The 22,567-nt window shown below is 44.7% G+C and overlaps 1 protein-coding gene across 2 annotated transcripts in view; it reads right to left on the reverse strand.

Annotated features, from left to right (window-relative positions):
- Nucleotides 1-22,567, reverse strand: part of CPNE8 (copine 8) — a 1,123,798-nt gene that overhangs the window by 372,883 nt on the left and 728,348 nt on the right. For both annotated transcript variants that reach the window (XM_078679874.1, XM_078679883.1), the window contains one exon: nt 19,205-19,258. In XM_078679874.1, the coding sequence (XP_078536000.1) occupies nt 19,205-19,258 (54 nt within the window). The remainder of the gene's footprint in view (nt 1-19,204; nt 19,259-22,567) is intronic.

The raw sequence follows: 22,567 nt of genomic DNA on the forward strand, positions 1-22,567 counted from the left end.
GCTCCGTCTTGTCACCACGCGTGTGTTTGCATAGGGCAAGGTCGGCAATATTTATACCTTAAAGGTGCCGAGATTGACGTAAGGATGGACATAGATACGTCAATAAAGATGTCATACGACTTGCTCGTTAGCACATTCTTTACTAAAGTTCTCTGTGAAATCAAAACAATGGCCGCACGGATTTTCCAGGTTGTCATAGGTTTGATTTGTTATGAGAACGTCGTATGCCTTATCAGGGGCTGGAGGAATGTCGCTTGTCTAATTAGATCTCAAGCGTTATGACCTAATCAGATAACACGTTCCTGTGCCGAAGTGTGACTGCGTCAGATAACGGTATCTGCATCATGGGGGTTTTCTTGCCTCATGGGCTGACTGTTAGTTAACTTGATAGTTAGTTTAACCAGAATAGGGTCAGGAATAGGGGGACTGATTCAGAACCTATAGAAATACACGACAGAATCAGCTATAGGATGTCCAATGAGACAGGCTGGAGTGATGCCTGGTGCTTTATGCTTCTTATCTAGATGAGGAATCACTGCTGATACCATCACTGGATTTTTCATTATTTTAATTTCCTGATTCTAAATAAAATCTATAATAAAAATTGCATTCTCCGACTTCCACAATGGTTCTTTAAAATTATACAGAAAGCAGTAGGTTTGCTTGCCTGAAATGGGCATGTCCAATGTTTTGGAAACCCCTTTTCAAAAGTGCTTGAAATCCACCAAATTCATCTGGTGGTGAGTCAGCTGGTTGAGTAGCAGGTGTTGGAGAAATTGGAGCTAAATAATCATCCCACTCTGATTCAATATCTTGGTCCTCAAGAACTTCCTGCTACTCTCTGTCATTGTCTGAATATGCGTCTTCATGTGTCAACAGTGGAATAAACTTTGGTTGTGGTGGTTGAGGTTTTGGACTGAAGAGTATGAGGAATTTGTGAGGTTGATGGTTGAACAGCCAGAGAATGTGATATGAAAGGCTGGCTTGGTGAAGCAGGCTTGGAAGTAACTGAAAATCTTTTATGGTAATCTGCCAGAATAGTTCTCAAACCCTTAACAAGAGTTCAGGGGCTAGATGTAGGTAAATGTTATTTACCGATTCATAAATACAGAATTTTACTGATTCGGTATTTATGAATCGGTAAATATGAAGGGGGGAGATGTAGGTATTTCCAGGTGTTGAAATACCGAATCGTTAATATTCGGTATTTACCGATTCGGTAAATACCGAATCGGTATTTCCTATTGATTCCTATGGGCTGTGAAGCCCATAGGAATCAATGGGAAATACCGATTCAGTAATTACTGAATCGGTAAATACCGAATTCTGCAAGGGTGCAGGGGGTGTCACTTTGACACCCTCTTGCACCCCAAATACAGGCATGTGTGCCATGTGGCACACAGACATGCCCTAAGGGCATGTCTGTCTGTCACATGGCATAGGTGTGCATGCACACATGTGCATGCAAACCTGGATTCGGTATTTTACCACCCAATTGAATTGGGTGGTAAAATACCGAATCTGAAAGGCCTTTGGGACTCTGAAGAGTCCCACCTACATTTGGAATTACCGAATCGGTAAAAATAGCGATTCGGTATTTTACATAATCGGTAAATTTACCGAATCGGTAAATTTACCGATACTGTAAAATGAAGGCCCCTACATGCCAATTCTTAAATACCGGTCGGTAACGGCCGAAAATCGGCCGTTACCGACCGGTATTTAGGCTCCTACATCTGGCCCCTAGTGACTTGCATCATCTCCTCTTGATATGCATATTGTTGCTCAAGTGGCTCATATTTGTGAAAATATTGAGCTGGTCTAACCTTTCTTAACTTCTGGATGTCAGCATGTACAGGGAAGTAGTTACCCCTCCATGTAGTCATGATCCTGCTATTTACCATGGAGACCAGTTAAGCTGGATACTGGGCCGAGTAAGCCATCGTCATTATGATAGTCATCCTTAGATTAGTCAATATTTAGCAAGGAACTTGGTGGAAAAGGTGACACTTTGCTAGGATATGTATGCTCAGGTGTTAAGGGCATAGGAATGCCTTTTCTTGAAAATTGAATAATTTGTTCTCTTATCAACTGCATAATTGACGAGGTGGTGATCGGTGTCAGTAAAGTCAGTTACTCTTTTGTTGAATGTCTGATAGTTAGCGAGGTGGATGTCATTGGCGCTGAAAGAGCCACCACCACTGATGATGTCATCATCACTTTCTTTGACGTTGGTGGTGATGTTCATTCTGCAGATATATGTTTCAATAATGGCATCAACAAGGTTTTCATTGATGACTTTGTAGACCTTAATGGTATTATCATTGATGGCAATTCGCTGATGATGGCTTTTTTAAAAGTAATAAGTATCTTACTTGATGGAGCTGGGGATTCAGATCTTGACTTAGAAGAATCGTTCTCCTTAACATGCTTTGAAGATGGGCTACGATCTTCAGAAAGCCAAATTTATGAAGCCTTATTTAGAGGGACTTCTTCCATGTAAAGTTTTATTTTCAGTGATCCTCTGATCTGTTTCCCTTGCAAGTCTTTCTGGAGGGATGATTCTAAAGTACTTTCAGTTTCCTCAAAAGAGACTGGTGTGTCCTTGGTTTTAAGCTTTTCAAGTCACTGCAGAAGCCTCCATTCTAGATCCTTTAGGATCTTGGTGGAAACAAAGTGATATATCTTACAGTCTTTCACCTCAAGAGAAGGGTACAGGCAATATATACATTCATTGAGGGGATCTTCTCAATAAAGACTCTTCTTCCCATAGGAGCCACTGTTCTGCCCGAATTTCAGTAGCTAGCCTTACAGAAACAAGTGTACAGAGGATTTCTGTTGGCAAAGTTAAATACATTTTAAAAATAATTGTTTTTTTCTGTAGAGAATTGAGCTGAGCTCTAGGATACTACCATCACATGATATGCAGTTGAAAGTCTGATGTTTGGGAACCTCTGAGGGGAGTGGTTAACGGGGTGCTGCAACTGGGCTGACTGACACTTAGTTATTTTTAAATTATAATAATTTCTTACTGCATGTGAAGTTTTACAGCCTATTTGATCTATGTATAACACAGTCCCTGAAAGATCCAATACTGAAGAAACTTATTTTTAAGAGACGAGAAACAATATCATACAAGTTAATTAGTGAGATGAAAAGTGATAAAATAAAGCGCCCCAATATATTAATTTTTGTGACCATCTCAGGATCACATAGTATATTCTTATTCAATATGAATATTAGGGATGATGATTGGAAAACATTTTAAGTCAAAACTTCACAGGTGTAGATGCTGATTGCATCATAGGGGAGTTATCTTAGCATGTTGTTGTTTCTTGTTATCACCAATACAAATAAATGAGAAAAAGCCTTGCTGATACCCCTTGAAATGGCAGCATGCTGATATTATAGGTACTCTACAAAGCATAAAGATCCACCAGCATGCATATCACATAGACCAATCTTGCTCCTAAACGTTGAATGCAAAATATATTCTAACATCTTAGTGAAGCAAGTGCTCAAATTTGCTACCAATCAACAAAGATTCTGCCCTGGTAGGTACACATTGTTTTCAGGCATAGAGATTCCAACAAACACATCCTAAGTCATAAATAAACTAAATCAAATTGATTCTATTTTTAAATATCTTTTCATTGTAAGTAAAGCAAACAAAAGAACGGTGGCAGTAAGCATTACACAGTGTAGTACTAAGACACAGTCTTATAGATTCGAGCCCCAGTCAGCCATAAGAAACCTCTGGCCCCCTAACACACCCCAATTGGTTACAGGGAAGCATTAGGTTCTGTGCGCTCCAGACACAAATCATCAAAACCAGTACTTTCAATAGGGTCACATAATCCGCCCCATTGATCATTCCATTTCCCCTATATTTAGGCCCATTTTTTTGGACAGCCTCTGTTCTTATAACCCAATCTCTCCAACAGCATGCACCAATCCATGTCTCTCTTCCAATCACTCAGTTGTGGTGCTAGTTCTGCCCTCCTCACCCGCACAATATTGTGATTGCCAGTTTACCTATCCATTACTACAAAGTGCCCATCACTGCCAGCATAATATATACATTTACATATATAAGCTTGCTAATATATGAAACGCCCAAATGTATTGCTGGAGAACTTAGTTTAATCACTGTGTTTTAGGAAGAGCAGAATTAGTACCTTACAAGAGAGATATGCAGGAGGTTTGATTCAATATCTTCCACATCAGAAATCTGCAGATAAATTCAAACAGTGCTGCAGATGAATGAATGGAAATCAGATAGACCCAAACGTGGCTATTATCACAGACAAATTAGTACACTTATCTATAGTGTTGGCTCTGTCCATAAAAGTTTACACAAAATGTTTTTAGTCTCAAGCCACTTTTTAATGTTCTTCGATATATGTCCCAATTCTTTGGAACAGTGACAATTTTGGAGATATGGTGCCAGATAACACCACACAGCATACAAATACATAGATAAAGATACAAAAAGGACCTTTAAGACACCACATTTAGACATTACCTGATGTGGTTCAGCATTTTCTTCACTGGCTGCCAGGATTACCAATCAGCGTCAGTATCATCCCACAGCATTTTGTAAATTTGGGGCCCTTATAAAGTGGTCCACTCACATGTTGGCATTACATAATTGCTTTCTCTTCTTTTTTGGGGGGAGGGAGTCCCGACCCCTACCCCATGCACTCTATTTAGACAGTTCAATCCTCACATCTACTATCCCACCTGCTGTTTTTAATTCTTCCCCGCACATTCATGTCATGCTCGCTGCTATTTCATTAACTTTTTTTGAATTCCTGAGGGCATAACATCTTCAAAGTGCTAATGTGGCCCCCGGGGGAAGTAAGGTTGCAGACCAGTCTTTCCCTAGGGCTTTCGCGCAGTAGTGCCGGAAGGACACAGCTATTGGGGTCCGGGGGCTGGGCTGGGGGAAGGCATAGGGGGCAAGGTATGAGGGCCAGGGGGGGAGACTCGTCCTCTTCCTGCGCCTGACACCACTGAGGAGGGTAGTGAATTTTGGAGGATGGTAGTGAATTGGAGAGCGTAGGAGGGTAATGTGGTTAGTTTATATCCCCGATCTGTTGATTGGTGGGGCAGTTAGGCAGTAGGGTGATATAGTCAGGGAGAGTCAGCTCACCATTTTGGATCCGACGTCTGTGGCCGATGTGGAGGCCATCCGGGCTGCGCTGCGGGTGCTCAGCCAGGCAGGCCGGAAGGACCTCCTGCGGCCTGGTGTCCTAGACCAGGCCTGGATCGGGAGTCGCAGCAGCGGTGGTGGCCAGCCAAGAAAAGTCACCACTGGGACAGAAGAATGCAGCAGGTAGGGGGCGGAACCGCCCAAAAAGGAGACTGGAAAGCACGGGGGCAGGAGGCTGAGCCTGCCTGCACGTCTGCCCAGTGATGCAGGAGTGATTGACCCACCACCTAGGGAGGAGGGGTGGGTGGGAGAGCTGCACGCGCAGCAGCGCATATTGGTTGAACAGGGCCCAGGGATGTTTTATTGTGGTGGGGGAGGGCGGGCACCGAAATTACGGCCCGGCAGAGCGTCGGGACCTGCGGCACGCCAGGTTTTTAGGCAAGTGGGCTGGGAAGGGAGAGGCACATAGGCCACAACAGGCCTTGAATTTGTCCGGCCATATGGGGGCACCAGTACATGATGAAGGGCAAGGGGAAGAGGCCCAATGGGACCTTTCTTGGAGGCCAGGACCAGGTCCACACAGCAGTGCAAGGGAGTTGGGGCCCCATTGAATTTGGGGTTCCACCCGGGGGGGAGGTTAAGGGGGCAATTTAGCAGCACTGAGGGGCCAGAGGGAGCTGGATGTTAGAGGCATCAGCCCTAGACCCCTGCTTCATTGGAGGAAAAGATCTGGGACCAGCGCAGGCTGATTCAGGAATCAGAACAGAGGTGGGAGGAACTATGTGCAGCCAGGGTGGTCAGGGAAGTTGACCTCTGGGAGGGAGGCCTTTGACTCCCACATCAGAGGAGGAGGCAGCGGCTGGGCAGGAAGACAGTTTTCAGGGCCCCAAAGGCAAGTGGGTGTGGGTGGAGGATAGGGGCCACCCCAGACGGGGTGAGGGACAGCCAAAACGACAGTGAGACCCAGTGGTGTTGGGGCCTCCTCAGGTTGGAGCAGCCATGGGGGGAACCAGTGGCTGAGACTGGTAGACAGGTGGGGGGGCCGGCGGGGCACAAAACGGTCCAAAGACACTGGTCGGAAGGGGCAGGGGGGTCCGTGGTGGCCCACCCCCAATTGAGGGATGGGGCAAAGGCAGCGGTTGAGTATGATGTTGGTGGCGTGCTTGGAAAGAAAAGAAAAGGACAGAAGAGAGAGGTGCAGGAAGTGATGTGGGCACCTGAGGAGATTGAGTCTGAGTTGCAATTGGATTATGGGGATGAGAGTGATGAGCTGGAAGAAGGTGAAGTGAGAGATGATGAGGATGATGAGTTGACGCATGTGGGAGAGGGCAGCCGGGGAGCGAAAATGAAGAAAATTGGTGTTTTGCAGGAGGCAAGTGCGGCCAAAGGCAAGACGAAGGCAGTGAGCCAGAAGAAGACAGGCATTAAGGGGACGGATCGGGACAGCCTGACAGGCGAGGGTGACTGGGGGGGCAGCTTAAACACTTGGTGGTGGCAAGTGTACAGACAGATAAAATGGAGGGATTAGAAGGGAAGGACGAGACAAAAGAGGACAAACATCAGAAGAAGCTGCCATACATGGGTTTGGCTATGCTGTTAGGGTCTCATTTATCAGACAGAACGAGAAGCAGAATGTGCCGACACAAATACATGGATGTTTTTAAACTATTGCATAGAGAGATACAGGCGAAAGAAGGGTTAAAAAAAAAAGAAGAGTGGGAGCTGACCAGGAGGCACAGAGTTCCCGTTAACATGAAGAACTGGATCTCAGCTTTTCTGATTTACGCCAGTATTTATTGTAAAAAGCATCTTGATAGGGCCATAGCGTTATTGAAATACATGGACATCATCCAGAAGACACAGATGCATTTTGGGGGCTTTGCAAGGTTGAGCTACGATAAAGAGTTGAGGGCCCGCATCAGTGTTAACCCAGACAAAGCATGGGGAGAGGTGGACCAGGAACTGTGGGTGCAGTGGATGTCATCCATGCAGTGGTCTGCATCCACTCACACAGCAAGTGGCCTGCCGGTGACGTATGGTTCTTTTCCGGCGCGTCCTGCCCAAGCCGGGGCGGGAGGTAGTAACGTTACTGCAGGAAACACAAGTAATCCACCTAAGCAAGGGGGAGGGAACACAGGAGCATGATGGAACTACAACAAAGGTCACTGTTCAAGATACCCCTGCTAATTTAAACACAAATGATTCAAATGTGGGGGAAGACAAGAAGAATGTGAGGTCAGTGAACCACTAATCTCATCCTTATGTGCACACAATGTATTTTCCCAAGCAATTAGGAGTTCCAAACTGTTTCATCAGTGATTCATGGTATTTTATTCACTTTTTCATTTCATTGATCAGTAATCATTTACTACTGTTTTTTGCAAGCTTTCGCTCTTATTTTCAGAGCATGACAATATTCCTTATTTTAAATACATCCAATGCATTTCGGGGCCATTTTGCGCCCCTTCATCAGGGATACTGCGATAAAAAAGGAAAAGTACCGTGTAAGTATGGTGAGTATCAACTCTGTAATGGGGGCGTGGGACAAAAATCAAAGTGTCCGGTTATAGGGTCACCCTTAATAAAGCCAAGGTACCGGTGAAATGTAAGAAAAAGAAGCCGTCTTACGTGTATTCAAAGGTAGCGGTGAAATGAATCTGGGGGGAAAATTACGCATAGCGAATTACTTTCAGGTTATAGCAAAAAGCACGTGCAAGGTTACATACGGTATTCCGTTCTCATATATTGAGAAACGGGACTAACCTGTAGGAAAGGTTCTGGGGTTCTGCCAAAGGCGTTCCATTCATCAGCGCTGGTAGCAGCCTGACTACCGGCTGCGGTGTTCGCTAAGGGTCATGTGTTCGCGCTCACGTGGTTATGAAGAGTGAGGAAAGACTAAGTTGCAGAATAGCGGTAGTGGTTCGAGTAATGCGTATATGTCTGGTGTAGTCATGAGTTGGAGAGAGGGGGGGGTGTGGGAAGTTAAATTAAAAGGTGTAAAGTGTTAAACAGTAATACAAATAGCACTTTTGAAAAAATGGATAATAAACAATAGTATACATATATTTCAGCGTGGTGGTATCAAAGTGATGCAACACAGTACATTCACACAGGAGACATATTTTTGCTCAGCCGAGCAATTTTTTTTATAGGTAACAGGAAAGTTCTATTCTGTCGTTAAGCCCAAATGGCTTCTGGGTAGAAAGTCTATAGATTCAGGTGTTCTCACATTGAAGAAGGAATTTGGTGTTGTCTCGTCCTTCAATTTTTGATATTGTTTCAAGGATGATAAATTTGAGCTGTGAGATATTGTGGTCCACTTCCAGAAAATGCATGGCTATTGATGATTTTACAGATTTCAATCGGATGTTTGACTTGTGTTCTGTAAGTCTCGTTTTTATTTTGCGCTCAGTTTTACCGATGTACAGTTTCCAGCAGGGGCATTTTAGAGCATAGATCACGTTGCTCGAGTCGCATGTCGCATTCACCTTTAGTTTTATAGTGTGACCTCTCATTGGGTGGTTGATGACATTGCCTTTGATGATGGAATTACAGTTCCCGCAGTTCATGCATGGTTTAGTGCCTGTGAATTTCTGTTTTTTGATGGGTTTATGTCGGATAAGTTCACCCAGGTTCTGGGCCCTGGAGAAAGCAAATAAGGGAGGTTCTTTGAAGATTTGTCCAAAGTCTGGTTCTAGATTCAACAACGGCCAGTGTTGGTTAATAATTTGTTTGAATCTCCTGGTGGCTGTGGAGAATTTTGAGACTACCACTGTCCTGGTCTGTTGCTTTTTCTCAGTTGTTTGTAGAAGTTTTGTTCTTTCCATTTTGACAATTTTATCTTTGGACTCTTCGATGACGTTTTGGGGGTATCCTCGTTGTAGGAACTTGGTGGCCACCTCCTCAATGCGTTTTTTAGATGTAATGGGGTCTGATGTAATTCTTTTGGCACGCGCCATTTGTGAGTATGGTAAATGTTGCTTGAGGTTTGGTTCATGGAAACTCGTGAAGTGCAACATGTTGTTCCGGTCCGTTGGTTTAGTGAAGAGATCAGTCTCAAAATTGTGTTGGTTTATGGTGATTTTGACATCGAGAAAATTCACAGTGGTTTCAGAAATTTGCCATGTCAATTGGATCCGTTCGTCAATCTGGTTGAATTTCTCCAGTAGGTGTTGTAGTTCAGTCTCAGAGGCTTTCCAGACGATAAAAATATCGTCAATATATCTAGTTAGGAGTAGTAGGTTTCTTGTCCATTCTTCATTGGCGAAAATGTGGGTTTCCTCATATTGCTGCATAAAGATATTGGCGTATACAGGCGCCGCTGAATTGCCCATTGCCATGCCTACTAGTTGTTGGTACCAACAGTCGTTATATTTAAAGTAGCTCTGATATAGGATGAAGAGCATCAGTTCCATCAGGAATGTTTGGAAGTCAATGCCTAAGTCTGTTTTGAGGAGCGCTTGCTCAATAGCTTCTATCCCCAGAGAATGAGGTATAGAGGTGTATAAGGCTCGGATATCAGCAGTACAGAGGATTAGGTGGTCTTGTGGATCGATCTGAAGGTCATTGAGCTTTGAAATGAAATGTGTGGTATCCTTGGTGTATGTCCGCATGGACTGCACCGTTGGCTGTAAATATTTGTCCAGGAGTTGGCCAATCGGTTCATGTAGACTTCCACACGTAGAGACTATGGGTCTCATAGGAGGGTCCTTAAGATTTTTATGGATTTTTGGTACCATTCTGAGTGTAGGGCTCTTAGGGTTGGTTTTGATCAGGAAGTTTTTGGTCCTGTCATTAATTGTGCCTGCTTCGTGCGCTCTTTCAAGAATGTTCGTCAGGGTTTTCATGTATTCTGTTGTAGGGTTGTTATCCAACTTCATGTATGTTGTAGCGTCCATGATATGTTCCATGGTCTTCCGTTCATACATATCTCTATCCATGATAACTAGCGCACCCCCTTTGTCGGCCTTGGTACATATGATCCGGTCATTGTGAGACAATTTTTTGAGAGTATCCCTGTCTTTTTGTGTAATGTTCCTGGAACTCTTCTGACCATGTTTGATGTTTGCTAGATCATTCTTGACTCTGTTCTCAAATAAATCCAAGGTTTTATGACTAACTGGTGATTGAAATATGCTGTGTGGTCTTAACCCTAACAGTTGGTCTTGATCCTTGGTGGGTTGTTCCGGTAAGACGTTTTCAAAAAAATGGCGTAACCGTAATTTCCGCATCAGTTTAAATAGACTGACTTCCAGTTCCAAGTTAGTCGTGTTGGTTGTGGGCACAAAAGATGTGCCTTTTTGTAGTAGTGTCTTTTCATGTTTGGTCATTCGATATTCACTGATGTTGATGACAAGTTCTTCACTGTTTATGTCTTCTTCGTGGATTTCTTGTCCTTGATGGTACCTGTTGTGCTTCTCGTAATTGGTGGTTCTTTCTCTTTTTCTTTTTCCTTTATTCTGTCCTCTCCGGGGTCTCCTTTTTGTGCCTGGCCCTGTTCTAAAAAAGGGTTCGGTTCTGTTTGGAAACTTGTAGTTGGTTGCTGCGCTACATTGGTGTCGGCGCTCATGTGAGTTGTAGTGGTCTTCTTCGGTCTTTGTGTGCTATCACTATCAGAAGATGAAGTTTCCGTTTGAGAGTTTGGTGGTCTATTTCTCCTTTTTTGAGCGTAGATCCCCGCCCAAGTATAAACTTCTCCCAATCTGTAGTCTGTAGTATCTCTTTTGTACTTGCGTATCTTACGTTCATTGATCTCATTAGAGTGTTTCTTAATCTGTGTCTGAACGTCTTCTAGGATTTCCTTTAGTTCATCCTCGGATAGCAGTTTGGCTAGTTCATTAGATGTTTCTTCAATTTCCGTGGTGAGTTCCTCGAGTATTCCGGAGAGTTCTTCAATAATTAGTAGGATCAAGTCCAGAGAGCATTTATTCAAGATTTCATACCATCTTTCCTGGAATTATTTGGAGTTCTTACAGAGTGATGGTTTCAAGGCGATTCTGAGGCCCCTAGGTATTCGCTGGTTGCGGTGATATTTGACCAGTGTGCTGGCATGCAGTTGTTGGTTAATACGTCTCTTACTTAGATATATCAGTTGTCTTATGTATTGCTCTTTTGAGCGCGTGGTAGTCTCCTGTGTGGTCTCTTCCCTAATCAGTGCATAGATTCGGTCTGCTTCGTCAGGTTTAAATGCAAAAGTAGAGGCACGAGCCTCAGTGCTCTTCGCAATTTCTTCATAATTATGTTGCATGTTTAGCGTGCTAACCCAGTTGGTTTGGACACGAAGGAGTAACAATCTGAAAACAATGTACTGGGGCCTCAGAATCGCCTTGAAACCATCACTCTGTAAGAACTCCAAAAAATTCCAGGAAAGATGGTATGAAATCTTGAATAAATGCTCTCTGGACTTGATCCTACTAATTATTGAAGAACTCTCCGGAATACTCGAGGAACTCACCACGGAAATTGAAGAAACATCTAATGAACTAGCCAAACTGCTATCCGAGGATGAACTAAAGGAAATCCTAGAAGACGTTCAGACACAGATTAAGAAACACTCTAATGAGATCAATGAACGTAAGATACGCAAGTACAAAAGAGATACTACAGACTACAGATTGGGAGAAGTTTATACTTGGGCGGAGATCTACGCTCAAAAAAGGAGAAATAGACCACCAAACTCTCAAACGGAAACTTCATCTTCTGATAGTGATAGCACACAAAGACCGAAGAAGACCACTACAACTCACATGAGCGCCGACACCAATGTAGCGCAGCAACCAACTACAAGTTTCCAAACAGAACCGAACCCTTTTTTAGAACAGGGCCAGGCACAAAAAGGAGACCCCGGAGAGGACAGAATAAAGGAAAAAGAAAAAGAGAAAGAACCACCAATTACGAGAAGCACAACAGGTACCATCAAGGACAAGAAATCCACGAAGAAGACATAAACAGTGAAGAACTTGTCATCAACATCAGTGAATATCGAATGACCAAACATGAAAAGACATTACTACAAAAAGGCACATCTTTTGTGCCCACAACCAACACGACTAACTTGGAACTGGAAGTCAGTCTATTTAAACTGATGCGGAAATTACGGTTATGCCATTTTTTTGAAAACGTCTTACCGGAACAACCCACCAAGGATCAAGACCAACTGTTAGGGTTAAGACCACACAGCATATTTCAATCACCAGTTAGTCATAAAACCTTGGATTTATTTGAGAACAGAGTCAAGAAGGATCTAGCAAACATCAAACATGGTCAGAAGAGTTCCAGGAACATTACACAAAAAGACAGGGATACTCTCAAAAAATTGTCTCACAATGACCGGATAATATGTACCAAGGCCGACAAAGGGGGTGCGCTAGTTATCATGGATAGAGATATGTATGAACGGAAGACCATGGAACATATCATGGACGCTACAACATACATGAAGTTGGATAACAACCCTACAACAGAATACATGAAAACCCTGACGAACATTCTTGAAAGAGCGCACGAAGCAGGCACAATTAATGACAGGACCAAAAACTTCCTGATCAAAACCAACCCTAAGAGCCCTACACTCAGAATGGTACCAAAAATCCATAAAAATCTTAAGGACCCTCCTATGAGACCCATAGTCTCTACGTGTGGAAGTCTACATGAACCGATTGGCCAACTCCTGGACAAATATTTACAGCCAACGGTGCAGTCCATGCGGACATACACCAAGGATACCACACATTTCATTTCAAAGCTCAATGACCTTCAGATCGATCCACAAGACCACCTAATTCTCTGTACTGCTGATGTCCGAGCCTTATACACCTCTATACCTCATTCTCTGGGGATAGAAGCTATTGAGCAAGCGCTCCTCAAAACAGACTTAGGCATTGACTTCCAAACATTCCTGATGGAACTGATGCTCTTCATCCTATATCAGAGCTACTTTAAATATAACGACTGTTGGTACCAACAACTTGTAGGCATGGCAATGGGCAATTCAGCGGCGCCTGTATACGCCAATATCTTTATGCAGCAATATGAGGAAACCCACATTTTCGCCAATGAAGAATGGACAAGAAACCTACTACTCCTAACTAGATATATTGACGATATTTTTATCGTCTGCAAAGCCTCTGAGACTGAACTACAACACCTACTGGAGAAATTCAACCAGATTGACGAACGGATCCAATTGACATGGCAAATTTCTGAAACCACTGTGAATTTTCTCGATGTCAAAATCACCATAAACCAACACAATTTTGAGACTGATCTCTTCACTAAACCAACGGACCGGAACAACATGTTGCACTTCACGAGTTTCCATGAACCAAACCTCAAGCAACATTTACCATACTCACAAATGGCGCGTGCCAAAAGAATTACATCAGACCCCATTACATCTAAAAAACGCATTGAGGAGGTGGCCACCAAGTTCCTACAACGAGGATACCCCCAAAACGTCATCGAAGAGTCCAAAGATAAAATTGTCAAAATGGAAAGAACAAAACTTCTACAAACAACTGAGAAAAAGCAACAGACCAGGACAGTGGTAGTCTCAAAATTCTCCACAGCCACCAGGAGATTCAAACAAATTATTAACCAACACTGGCCGTTGTTGAATCTAGAACCAGACTTTGGACAAATCTTCAAAGAACCTCCCTTATTTGCTTTCTCCAGGGCCCAGAACCTGGGTGAACTTATCCGACATAACCCATCAAAAAACAGAAATTCACAGGCACTAAACCATGCATGAACTGCGGGAACTGTAATTCCATCATCAAAGGCAATGTCATCAACCACCCAATGAGAGGTCACACTATAAAACTAAAGGTGAATGCGACATGCGACTCGAGCAACGTGATCTATGCTCTAAAATGCCCCTGCGGGAAACTATACATCGGTAAAACTGAGCGCAAAATAAAAACGAGACTTACAGAACACAAGTCAAACATCCGATTGAAATCTGTAAAATCATCAATAGCCATGCATTTTCTGGAAGCGAACCACAATATCTCACAGCTCAAATTTATCATCCTTGAAACAATATCAAAAATTGAAGGACGAGACAACACCAAATTCCTTCTTCAATGTGACAACACCTGGATCTATAGACTTTCTACCCAGAAGCCATTTGGGCTTAACGACAGAATAGAACTTTCCTGTTACCTATAAAAAAAATTGCTCGGCTGAGCAAAAATATGTCTCCTGTGTGAATGTACTGTGTTGCATCACTTTGATACCACCACGCTGAAATATATGTATACTATTGTTTATTATCCATTTTTTCAAAAGTGCTATTTGTATTACTGATTAACACTTTACACCTTTTAATTTAACTTCCCACACCCCCCCTCTCTCCAACTCATGACTACACCAGACATATACGCATTACTCGAACCACTACCGCTATTCTGCAACTTAGTCTTTCCTCACTCTTCATAACCACGTGAGCGCGAACACATGACCCTTAGCGAACACCGCAGCCGGTAGTCAGGCTGCTACCAGCGCTGATGAATGGAACGCCTTTGGCAGAACCCCAGAACCTTTCCTACAGGTTAGTCCCGTTTCTCAATATATGAGAACGGAATACCGTATGTAACCTTGCACATGCTTTTTGCTATAACCTGAAAGTAATTCGCTATGCGTAATTTTCCCCCCAGATTCATTTCACCGCTACCTTTGAATACACGTAAGACGGCTTCTTTTTCTTACATTTCACCGGTACCTTGGCTTTATTAAGGGTGACCCTATAATCGGACACTTTGATTTTTGTCCCACGCCCCCATTACAGAGTTGATACTCACCATACTTACACGGTACTTTTCCTTTTTTATCGCAGTATCCCTGATGAAGGGGCGCAAAATGGCCCCGAAATGCATTGGATGTATTTAAAATAAGGAATATTGTCATGCTCTGAAAATAAGAGCGAAAGCTTGCAAAAAACAGTAGTAAATGATTACTGATCAATGAAATGAAAAAGTGAATAAAATACCATGAATCACTGATGAAACAGTTTGGAACTCCTAATTGCTTGGGAAAATACATTGTGTGCACATAAGGATGAGATTAGTGGTTCACTGACCTCACATTCTTCTTGTGATTATTCAACGCCGAGGGACACCTGACGTTACTTGTGTGGCACCAACAAATTCGACGAAACTTTCGTACAAACACTGCTGTGCACCCCAGTACATTGTTTTCAAATGTGGGGGAAGACATGCACTCACGCAGTGTTTTACCTTGGCCACTCAGAGCAGTGGCGAGCCACTAAAGGCAGACGCCAGGTTGGGCCAAAGGCCTCCTACCCCAGTTAGGATCGAGGCCATGGGCCCGTGGCCCTCGAAGTACCCATATAGAGAAACTGCATTAAGGATTCAATGGGGATTTGATGAAGGTTTTTGGGTGGGTTACCAAGGTCCTAGGGACAGAAGGTGGGCAGAAAATTTGAAATCGGCCAAAGAGTTACCTGAAGTGGTGGTGGCGAAGTTGCTGGGGATGCAGCTTCAGGGAGCCATTTAGGTAGACAAGGTCTTGCCAATGGGGTGTGCGATCTCTTGCGCTTTGTTTGAGATGATCAGCACATTTCTGCAGTGGGCTTCACGAAGATAAGTGGTCATCGGGAGGTATCACACTACCTTGATTATTTTTTGTTCACTGGCAGAGGACTGTCAGGAGATTGCAGGAGGGTTTTACAACAGTTTCAAGCCACGGTGAAGCTTTTTGGGGTTCCCTTGGAGCAGGAGAAAACAGCTGGGCCCAGCGGTAGATTGACGTTCCTAGGCATCGAACTGGACTCGGTCCTGTGGTTGGCCCGGTTGCCGGTTGCTGGCAGGGAAGGTGCTTCAAATACAGACTTTCATGTTAGCGTTGACTGGTGAAAAGAATATCGATTTGAGGACAGTGCAGCAACTTATGGGCTTCTTGAATTTTGCTTGCCGGGTGGCGAGAGCTGGGAGGACGTTTTGCCGACACCTTGGCATGGCCATGTCTGGGGCAGTGCTACCACATCACAGAGTCAGGATTTCAATGGGAGTCAGGGCACATTTGAGAATATGGTAGACATTTTTGATGGTCTTTAATAGAGTATTGTTGGACTTTGTAGAGGACAGTACGATCTGGCAAGTTCAAATCTTCTCTGAGGCAGCAGGGGCTTCTGTTTTTTTTTTTTGGGGCTGGCCGATGGTGCGCTGAAGAATGGCCACGACATTGGGTAAAGAAAGGGAGGAGTATAGCTTTCCTATATTTTTTTCCTTTGTTGGTGTCATTGGCTGTGTGGGGCCCAGAATTCTAGAATAGGTCAGTGCTGTTCCATGTCGACAACATGGCGGTACTAGAGCTAGTGAACAAACAGAAAGCAAAGGACTTGAGGGTCTTGCGACTGCTGCGTACTTTCCTGCTGAAATGCCTGCAATTGAATGTAGTATTTCGGGCGAAGCATGTCCCAGGGGCAAGTAATGACATTGCGGATGCTTTGTTTCGTTCGCAGTGGCAGCGATTCCAACGACTGGCACCTGGAGCGAATGCATGCAAGACAGAGCTGCCGGACGGCCTCTAGCGAAATCTACGAGGCGTAACTACAGGCTGGCTGTGGCTGAATTTTGATCGATTTTAGGCTGGACCAAAGATACACGGAATATGTCACGTCAGGACACTGAGCAGGGAGTTTTGTTCTCAGTTGTATTGAAAAAAGTTTGTGGCAGATGACGATAGCTGGGCAGTTGGCTGGGATTTCTTTTTACTGTCAGTTGTACGCTGGCTTTGACCCGCCGAAAGATGAGATACTAAGTAGGATGCTAAAAGGTTGGGGTCAGGAGTTGGGGGAGGGGTTGGGGGAGCACCCAGGGAGGCCATTACTTTTGAACTTTTGAACTATTACAGAAGTTGTTGGGGGCTTTGCCTACTTGTTGTTATGATGGATACGAGGTTTCAGTTTTGCGGCTATGCATGCTGTGGATGTTTTTAGGGGCGTTTCTGGTTTTGGACCTGTTAGGAACAAAAGGGTGGATGGGCAGAACATATGCAGCAATACAACTGGATGGGGATTTGACGGGGGCATTCAAAAACGGACCAGGCGGGCAGGAGAAAATGGGTGTGGTCGAATGGGACTGGTTGTGTGGGTGTGTGCCTAGTTTCTTGGGTGGGTCAGGGATTGGTGGTACTGCACATGGCTTTACAGCGAGTGGGTAAGGACCATGCTAGGTACGGCACACACTCATTTAACGTTGGAGCAGCTACAGTGGCAGCACGGCTGGGCTGGTCATGGGACAGGATATGTCAGATTGGGAGGTGGAGGTCCAGGTGCTATGAGATATATGTGCACAAATAAGGGGAGATGGGTTAGGGGCAGGGGGGGATTGCATGCGCCACCTAAGGACGATAGCCTCAATGTGTGGTCTAACATATTTTTCTTGTCATAGGTTGTGTGGGGGGTCCAGGGGCCAGGACGGTTATCTGGATTGTTGGACACTCTTTCGTACCTTGGGCAGCCAGATATGCAGATCGTCAGGTCTACAGCCGTAACATTGGTCTGAAGAGCAGTCACCATGAAGTGCATTGGTGGGGTAATTGAGAGATTGGTTGGGGGGCCTTGTTGCCCTGGCTGACAAGAATGATTCCGCAAAGAGGTTGCCCGGATATGTTGGTCCTGCATCAGGGGGAAAATTACTTGATACGTCTGTCAGGAGAGGCGATATTACAGCAGATGCAGAGGGATCTGGAGGTCCTGAAAAGAAATATAGCGGGAACATGCATTGTGTGGACGTGCTTGTACGCGTAAAGTGTGGTAAGGCGCAGTGAAGCCGGCGGCAGTTGAGAAAGCATGCAGGAAGCTCAACAGGGCAATGAGAGAATGTTGTGCCTCTAAGGACATCAAATTAATTGGTCATGTTGTGCTACGACTGGAGGAGCCTTTTCTTTTTGGGACGATGGCACACCTTTCGCAATTGGGGAACGCGTATTATATGATGGAGATGTGGGACGTGTTAAGCAAGCTGTGGAATTAATCTTTCTGGTGTCGTAGGGAAACAAAAGAGTGAGGACGGAAGTTGCATGGCAGAGAGAGGTGGGGCAGGTAACCGCCCTACAGGGGTTACCTGGTTGGCAGTATTTTGGAGGGGTGGGGAGTCTCGGACAGGCGCACCCTCCCCTCCGAGGGGGGGGGGGAAAGTGAATGATGGGGTGGGCGGGATGGAAGAGTGCGTTGGGTGGAGGAGAGGATGTTGAAAGATTGGCGAGGAGGTGAATGGAGAGTTGGATGAGGTCACGGAGGGGAACGGGAAGTGTGCAGAAAAAGTGAGAGGAGAATGGATGAAGAATGAAATGTTTTGGGGTGGGGATTGTTTAGAGTTTAAATTTATGTTATGGTTAAAGTATTGTCTTTACAACCTGTCCTAATAAATGGCCTTTTACGCTTCAAGAACAGCGTAGAGTGTAATTATTGCGCGAAGAGCTGCTCGTGCCACTTTTAAGGGCTTTACACACTGTGTTTTATTTTTAGTTCAACATTCCGTTCCGAAATGGTTGTCTGCCATTTTATAGCAATAAAGCAAAAAAAAAAGACCACCCAACATAGTGACGACATATTCATGTGCATGCTTCATGATGCACATACATTCATGAATGGCAATGCATCTGCATGCATGTAAGCATAAGGCAGATATCTAAGAATCAAAATGACAACCGTGTGTGACTATTCATGTGCATTCATCACAATGCATACACACTTATGCGTCACGACGCATGCATGCATACGTTCCAACAAATGCTAATGCATGCGATGGGCAGCCGTTTTGTCTTTTTTTCACCTTTTTTTGCATAAACCCAAAAGTAAATGCCAGATGGGGGATAGCGCAAGAATTGGCAAAGCTATCAATCAGATCAGAACTCACTTTATAAAGGCAAGATCGACTGGCTGTGCCAATGACTGCCTAAAAATGTGTTTTCTATAAACTATGTGGTTTAATACCAACACTAAAATATCACACCACTTTTAAGAAGCTATTATTCTGCATTGAACATTTTGATTTATTATCACCGTAAATAGATCTCACTTACTGTCCCAGAATTAATGTACTTTTTCTTTTTTGCTTTCTTCTTTGGATTAATAACCTAGTGAAAAAAAATAAGATAATTTACAGCGCCGAATAACAAGGAGGTCAAAGTACTTTATTTGGCCGGCAATCACAAGAAACTTTGTTTGCACAGAAACAGTTTAATGTGCAGAGAAAGTCATTGCACCATTAATACATTAGTATAGATGAGGAGCAATGCACTGTTACATGAAGACCCTTTTGGTCTACGATTTAGCCTTTTGTGCACGTGTTTGAATACATTGTGGTTCACTGGCATATCCCTATACAAAGCAAACACGTGTATATTGCGGTGCACTTTCTACACAATTGATGGCAATATAGATGGCATGAATTAAACTGATGCAAGACTAAGAACATCTATTTTAATTAATATCAAGTGATACTACAGTGGAGATCGGAGCTCCCTTTTGTCTTTGAGTAAATAGCAACGGCAAGAAGCAGGAACTCTGCCATTAGGATAGCGGGCTTCTTTTTCACATTTTCATGGACAAGGCTCAAAAGTATCATGAACGCTTTACATAGATCAGTGGCATAGAGCGATAGTTTGATTACAGAGTATGTAAATCATATATGCAAAATCTGAATCGATAAAGGGCATAGGGTGAGAAATATTAACACACAGGTGCAAATGTACAGTCAAGAAAGAGATTATTCAGGACTAGCACATCACATATATATTCAACATAAAGCAAATGGACATATATTCGACATGAAAACATTATATGGACAAAACATATAAAACACAACATGAAGGTACAAACATGATCCTTCCAAAAGAAATCTTGATCTCTGCAGAAGAAAAGCAGTCCCCCCACAAAGGGTGGTGTAGGAAGGTAGATCCCTGACTATGGTTGCCCCCAACTTTTTGCCTGGTGTTTTGCTGGTTTTCTGACTTAGTTGACCTGGGGCCCTGCTATTCAGGACCCCAGGCCCACTGCTCTCTCTGTTAAAATGGATTCCATGTACCCTAGGTACATATCTGATTGGATACTGAGTCACCTTATTAGTCCCTGTACAGTATACCTTAGGTATCCAGGGCATAGGTGTACCCAGGGCCTACCAGGGGCTGAAGCATGTATTATGCCACCCCTGGCTGGCCATCCAAAACTGACACAACTGGCTGCTTGACAGCTGGGGCAAGGTGGTGTAATCACCCTTTGCTGTAGATATAGTATACCTATATCTAAAACCTAGAATTGGCACACAGATCTCCTATCAGTCACTCCTATGGCAGGCCTTAACAATCCTGAAGGCAGATTGCTTGGAATCGTGTGAGATGGTGCTCTGGCATGAGCTGAGCCTGTCTGTGGCTTTCGGGATATATCCCTTAGCCGTTTCCATGATAGCGTCAGACCATATACTCTTAAGTGCCTTATAATCCTCGCGGTTATGGTAACTTTGGTCTGACATTATCTAAACATGTCGTGTAAGGTGTCATACTGGCGACGGGGGTCGTTCTGGCGACGGGGGTAGCATTCCACCCCTCTAGAGGGAGAAGACATGTTGGTAGCCTGTAACCCCGGTTAAAGTCGAACATAGTCTCAGCTCCACAAAATGGATGCTGCCACCGAGACACAAGTCTGACCTCCTGCTGCTGGGAGTCCTTCCAGCGAGGAGTGCTTGGACAAAGGGTTTCCTGTCAGGGGCGGTGCCAGCACCATCCCAGACAGGGTTTTGTGTATCCCAGGTAGGCAGGGCTATAGAGGAAGGTGACTGCAAGTGGCACCCCGGTGCTCACTGTGCTTATGCCGGCTCAAACCAGTTCCTGGGGCACACCAGCCCCTGAGCTGGGGAGAGACCGGACAAAGGAGAGGGGTGTAACCACCCCCCTCCTAGTCCCACCCATAGGGCAGGACTTAGTCGCGTGCCAGCCCCTTTTCTCAGGCCCCCTTCCAAATTAGATCATCTTTGAATCCTGAAACTACTTTCTACGAAAGGAACTCAAGACTTCTTCCTAAGATTTCTCCCTTGTGACTAAGGAGTAGTCACCCTGCAGCAGCAGGCACCAACCAAGCATCGCGGTTTGCTGTAAGTCTCTCCTCCGGATCAAGACTGCCCAGCTCGACGAGAGCCAGCTTCCCTGGCACCTCTGACCTCTACCTGCATCATCAGCCCAGCTAAGATTCGTGGGTGTGACGAGACCTCGAGGGACCGGCCATCTTCAGGACTGCACGACGCTTGCCCAGCACGACCACCGAGGGATCCTTGAGTGAGTGGGGCCCTTCTGCTCTTTGCTGCTCACCGCGTTGTCCAGGTCACTTGCCCGTTGGCGACGAACCACGACGACAACACCGCTGGTCTGGTTGCTCCAGACTGGCCCTTGCTCCCCTCCAACAGAGGAGCACCCCGGACCCTCCTGGTCCACTCCAGATGCCATTTTGAGTCCACCGCGTGGGCTTGCATTTGCCAAGACTTGTTGCCCCAATCATGGGTCCAGCGACGTCGACAGTAGATACCACCGTGGGACAGCTCGCACCTCCATCCTGGTCGCTGACAACGCCTCCTGGTCCGAGAGACTGCAGAGCCCAGCGTCGCCCACTCACCTGGTCGAGGTGACTTCGCCCGGTGCATCCTGGTGCCCACCTAATCACTGGCTAGTGATTCAGAACTTGGTCCCCTCTGCTTACAGGTCTTCATCTTCATCGATCCAGGCTTGGATCCCATCGAACATCTTCACTGGTCGCCTGCCAGCAACTTCTTCTTTCAGGCTCCATAGACTGCAACGAGGATTCCCGACGTCTTTTCAGACCTATGCAGCCGCAGCCCCTGGGCTAGGTAACCTAAGCATTTCGGTGCTCCAGCATAGCTTAACTATCTAAGTGTCCATATCCTTTTTCGTTTCAGCTCTACCTAGTCGGATTCGTCCGATAACACTAACTTTGCATTTACTAGCCTCCATAGACTTTGCTCCGCATCCCGCGTGAGAGTGCACACTCTGCACCCGATCTCCCTAGGCCTCCTGCTAGTAATCTAAAGGTTCAGTAGTCTAGTCCTAGCGATCCCAAAGCCTCTGAGAATAGTTACTTACCTGTTAGTAATTCGCATTCCACTTTTGTAGTATATGGTTTTTCGTGCCCCTCGGGCATTTGTGTAAATTGTGCGACTTTAAGTATTTTCTTAAGAGTTTTGTGTTGTACTAAGCTCCCTGACTCATAAAGAGTTCAGGGTAGTACTGTTATAAATAAATATACTTTTATTTTCATAACAACTTGTGTGGTGTCCTTTCACTTGGTGTTCAAAGGGTAAATGTGGTGGTAAACAGCTGGCTTAACACGCCCTCTAGAGTTTAGCCTAAAGACTGCTCTTGTCCATGCTACTAGGATAG

This window comes from Lissotriton helveticus, chromosome 1_1, assembly GCF_964261635.1.
Source record: "Lissotriton helveticus chromosome 1_1, aLisHel1.1, whole genome shotgun sequence".
NCBI classification, from domain to species: Eukaryota; Metazoa; Chordata; class Amphibia; order Caudata; family Salamandridae; genus Lissotriton; species Lissotriton helveticus.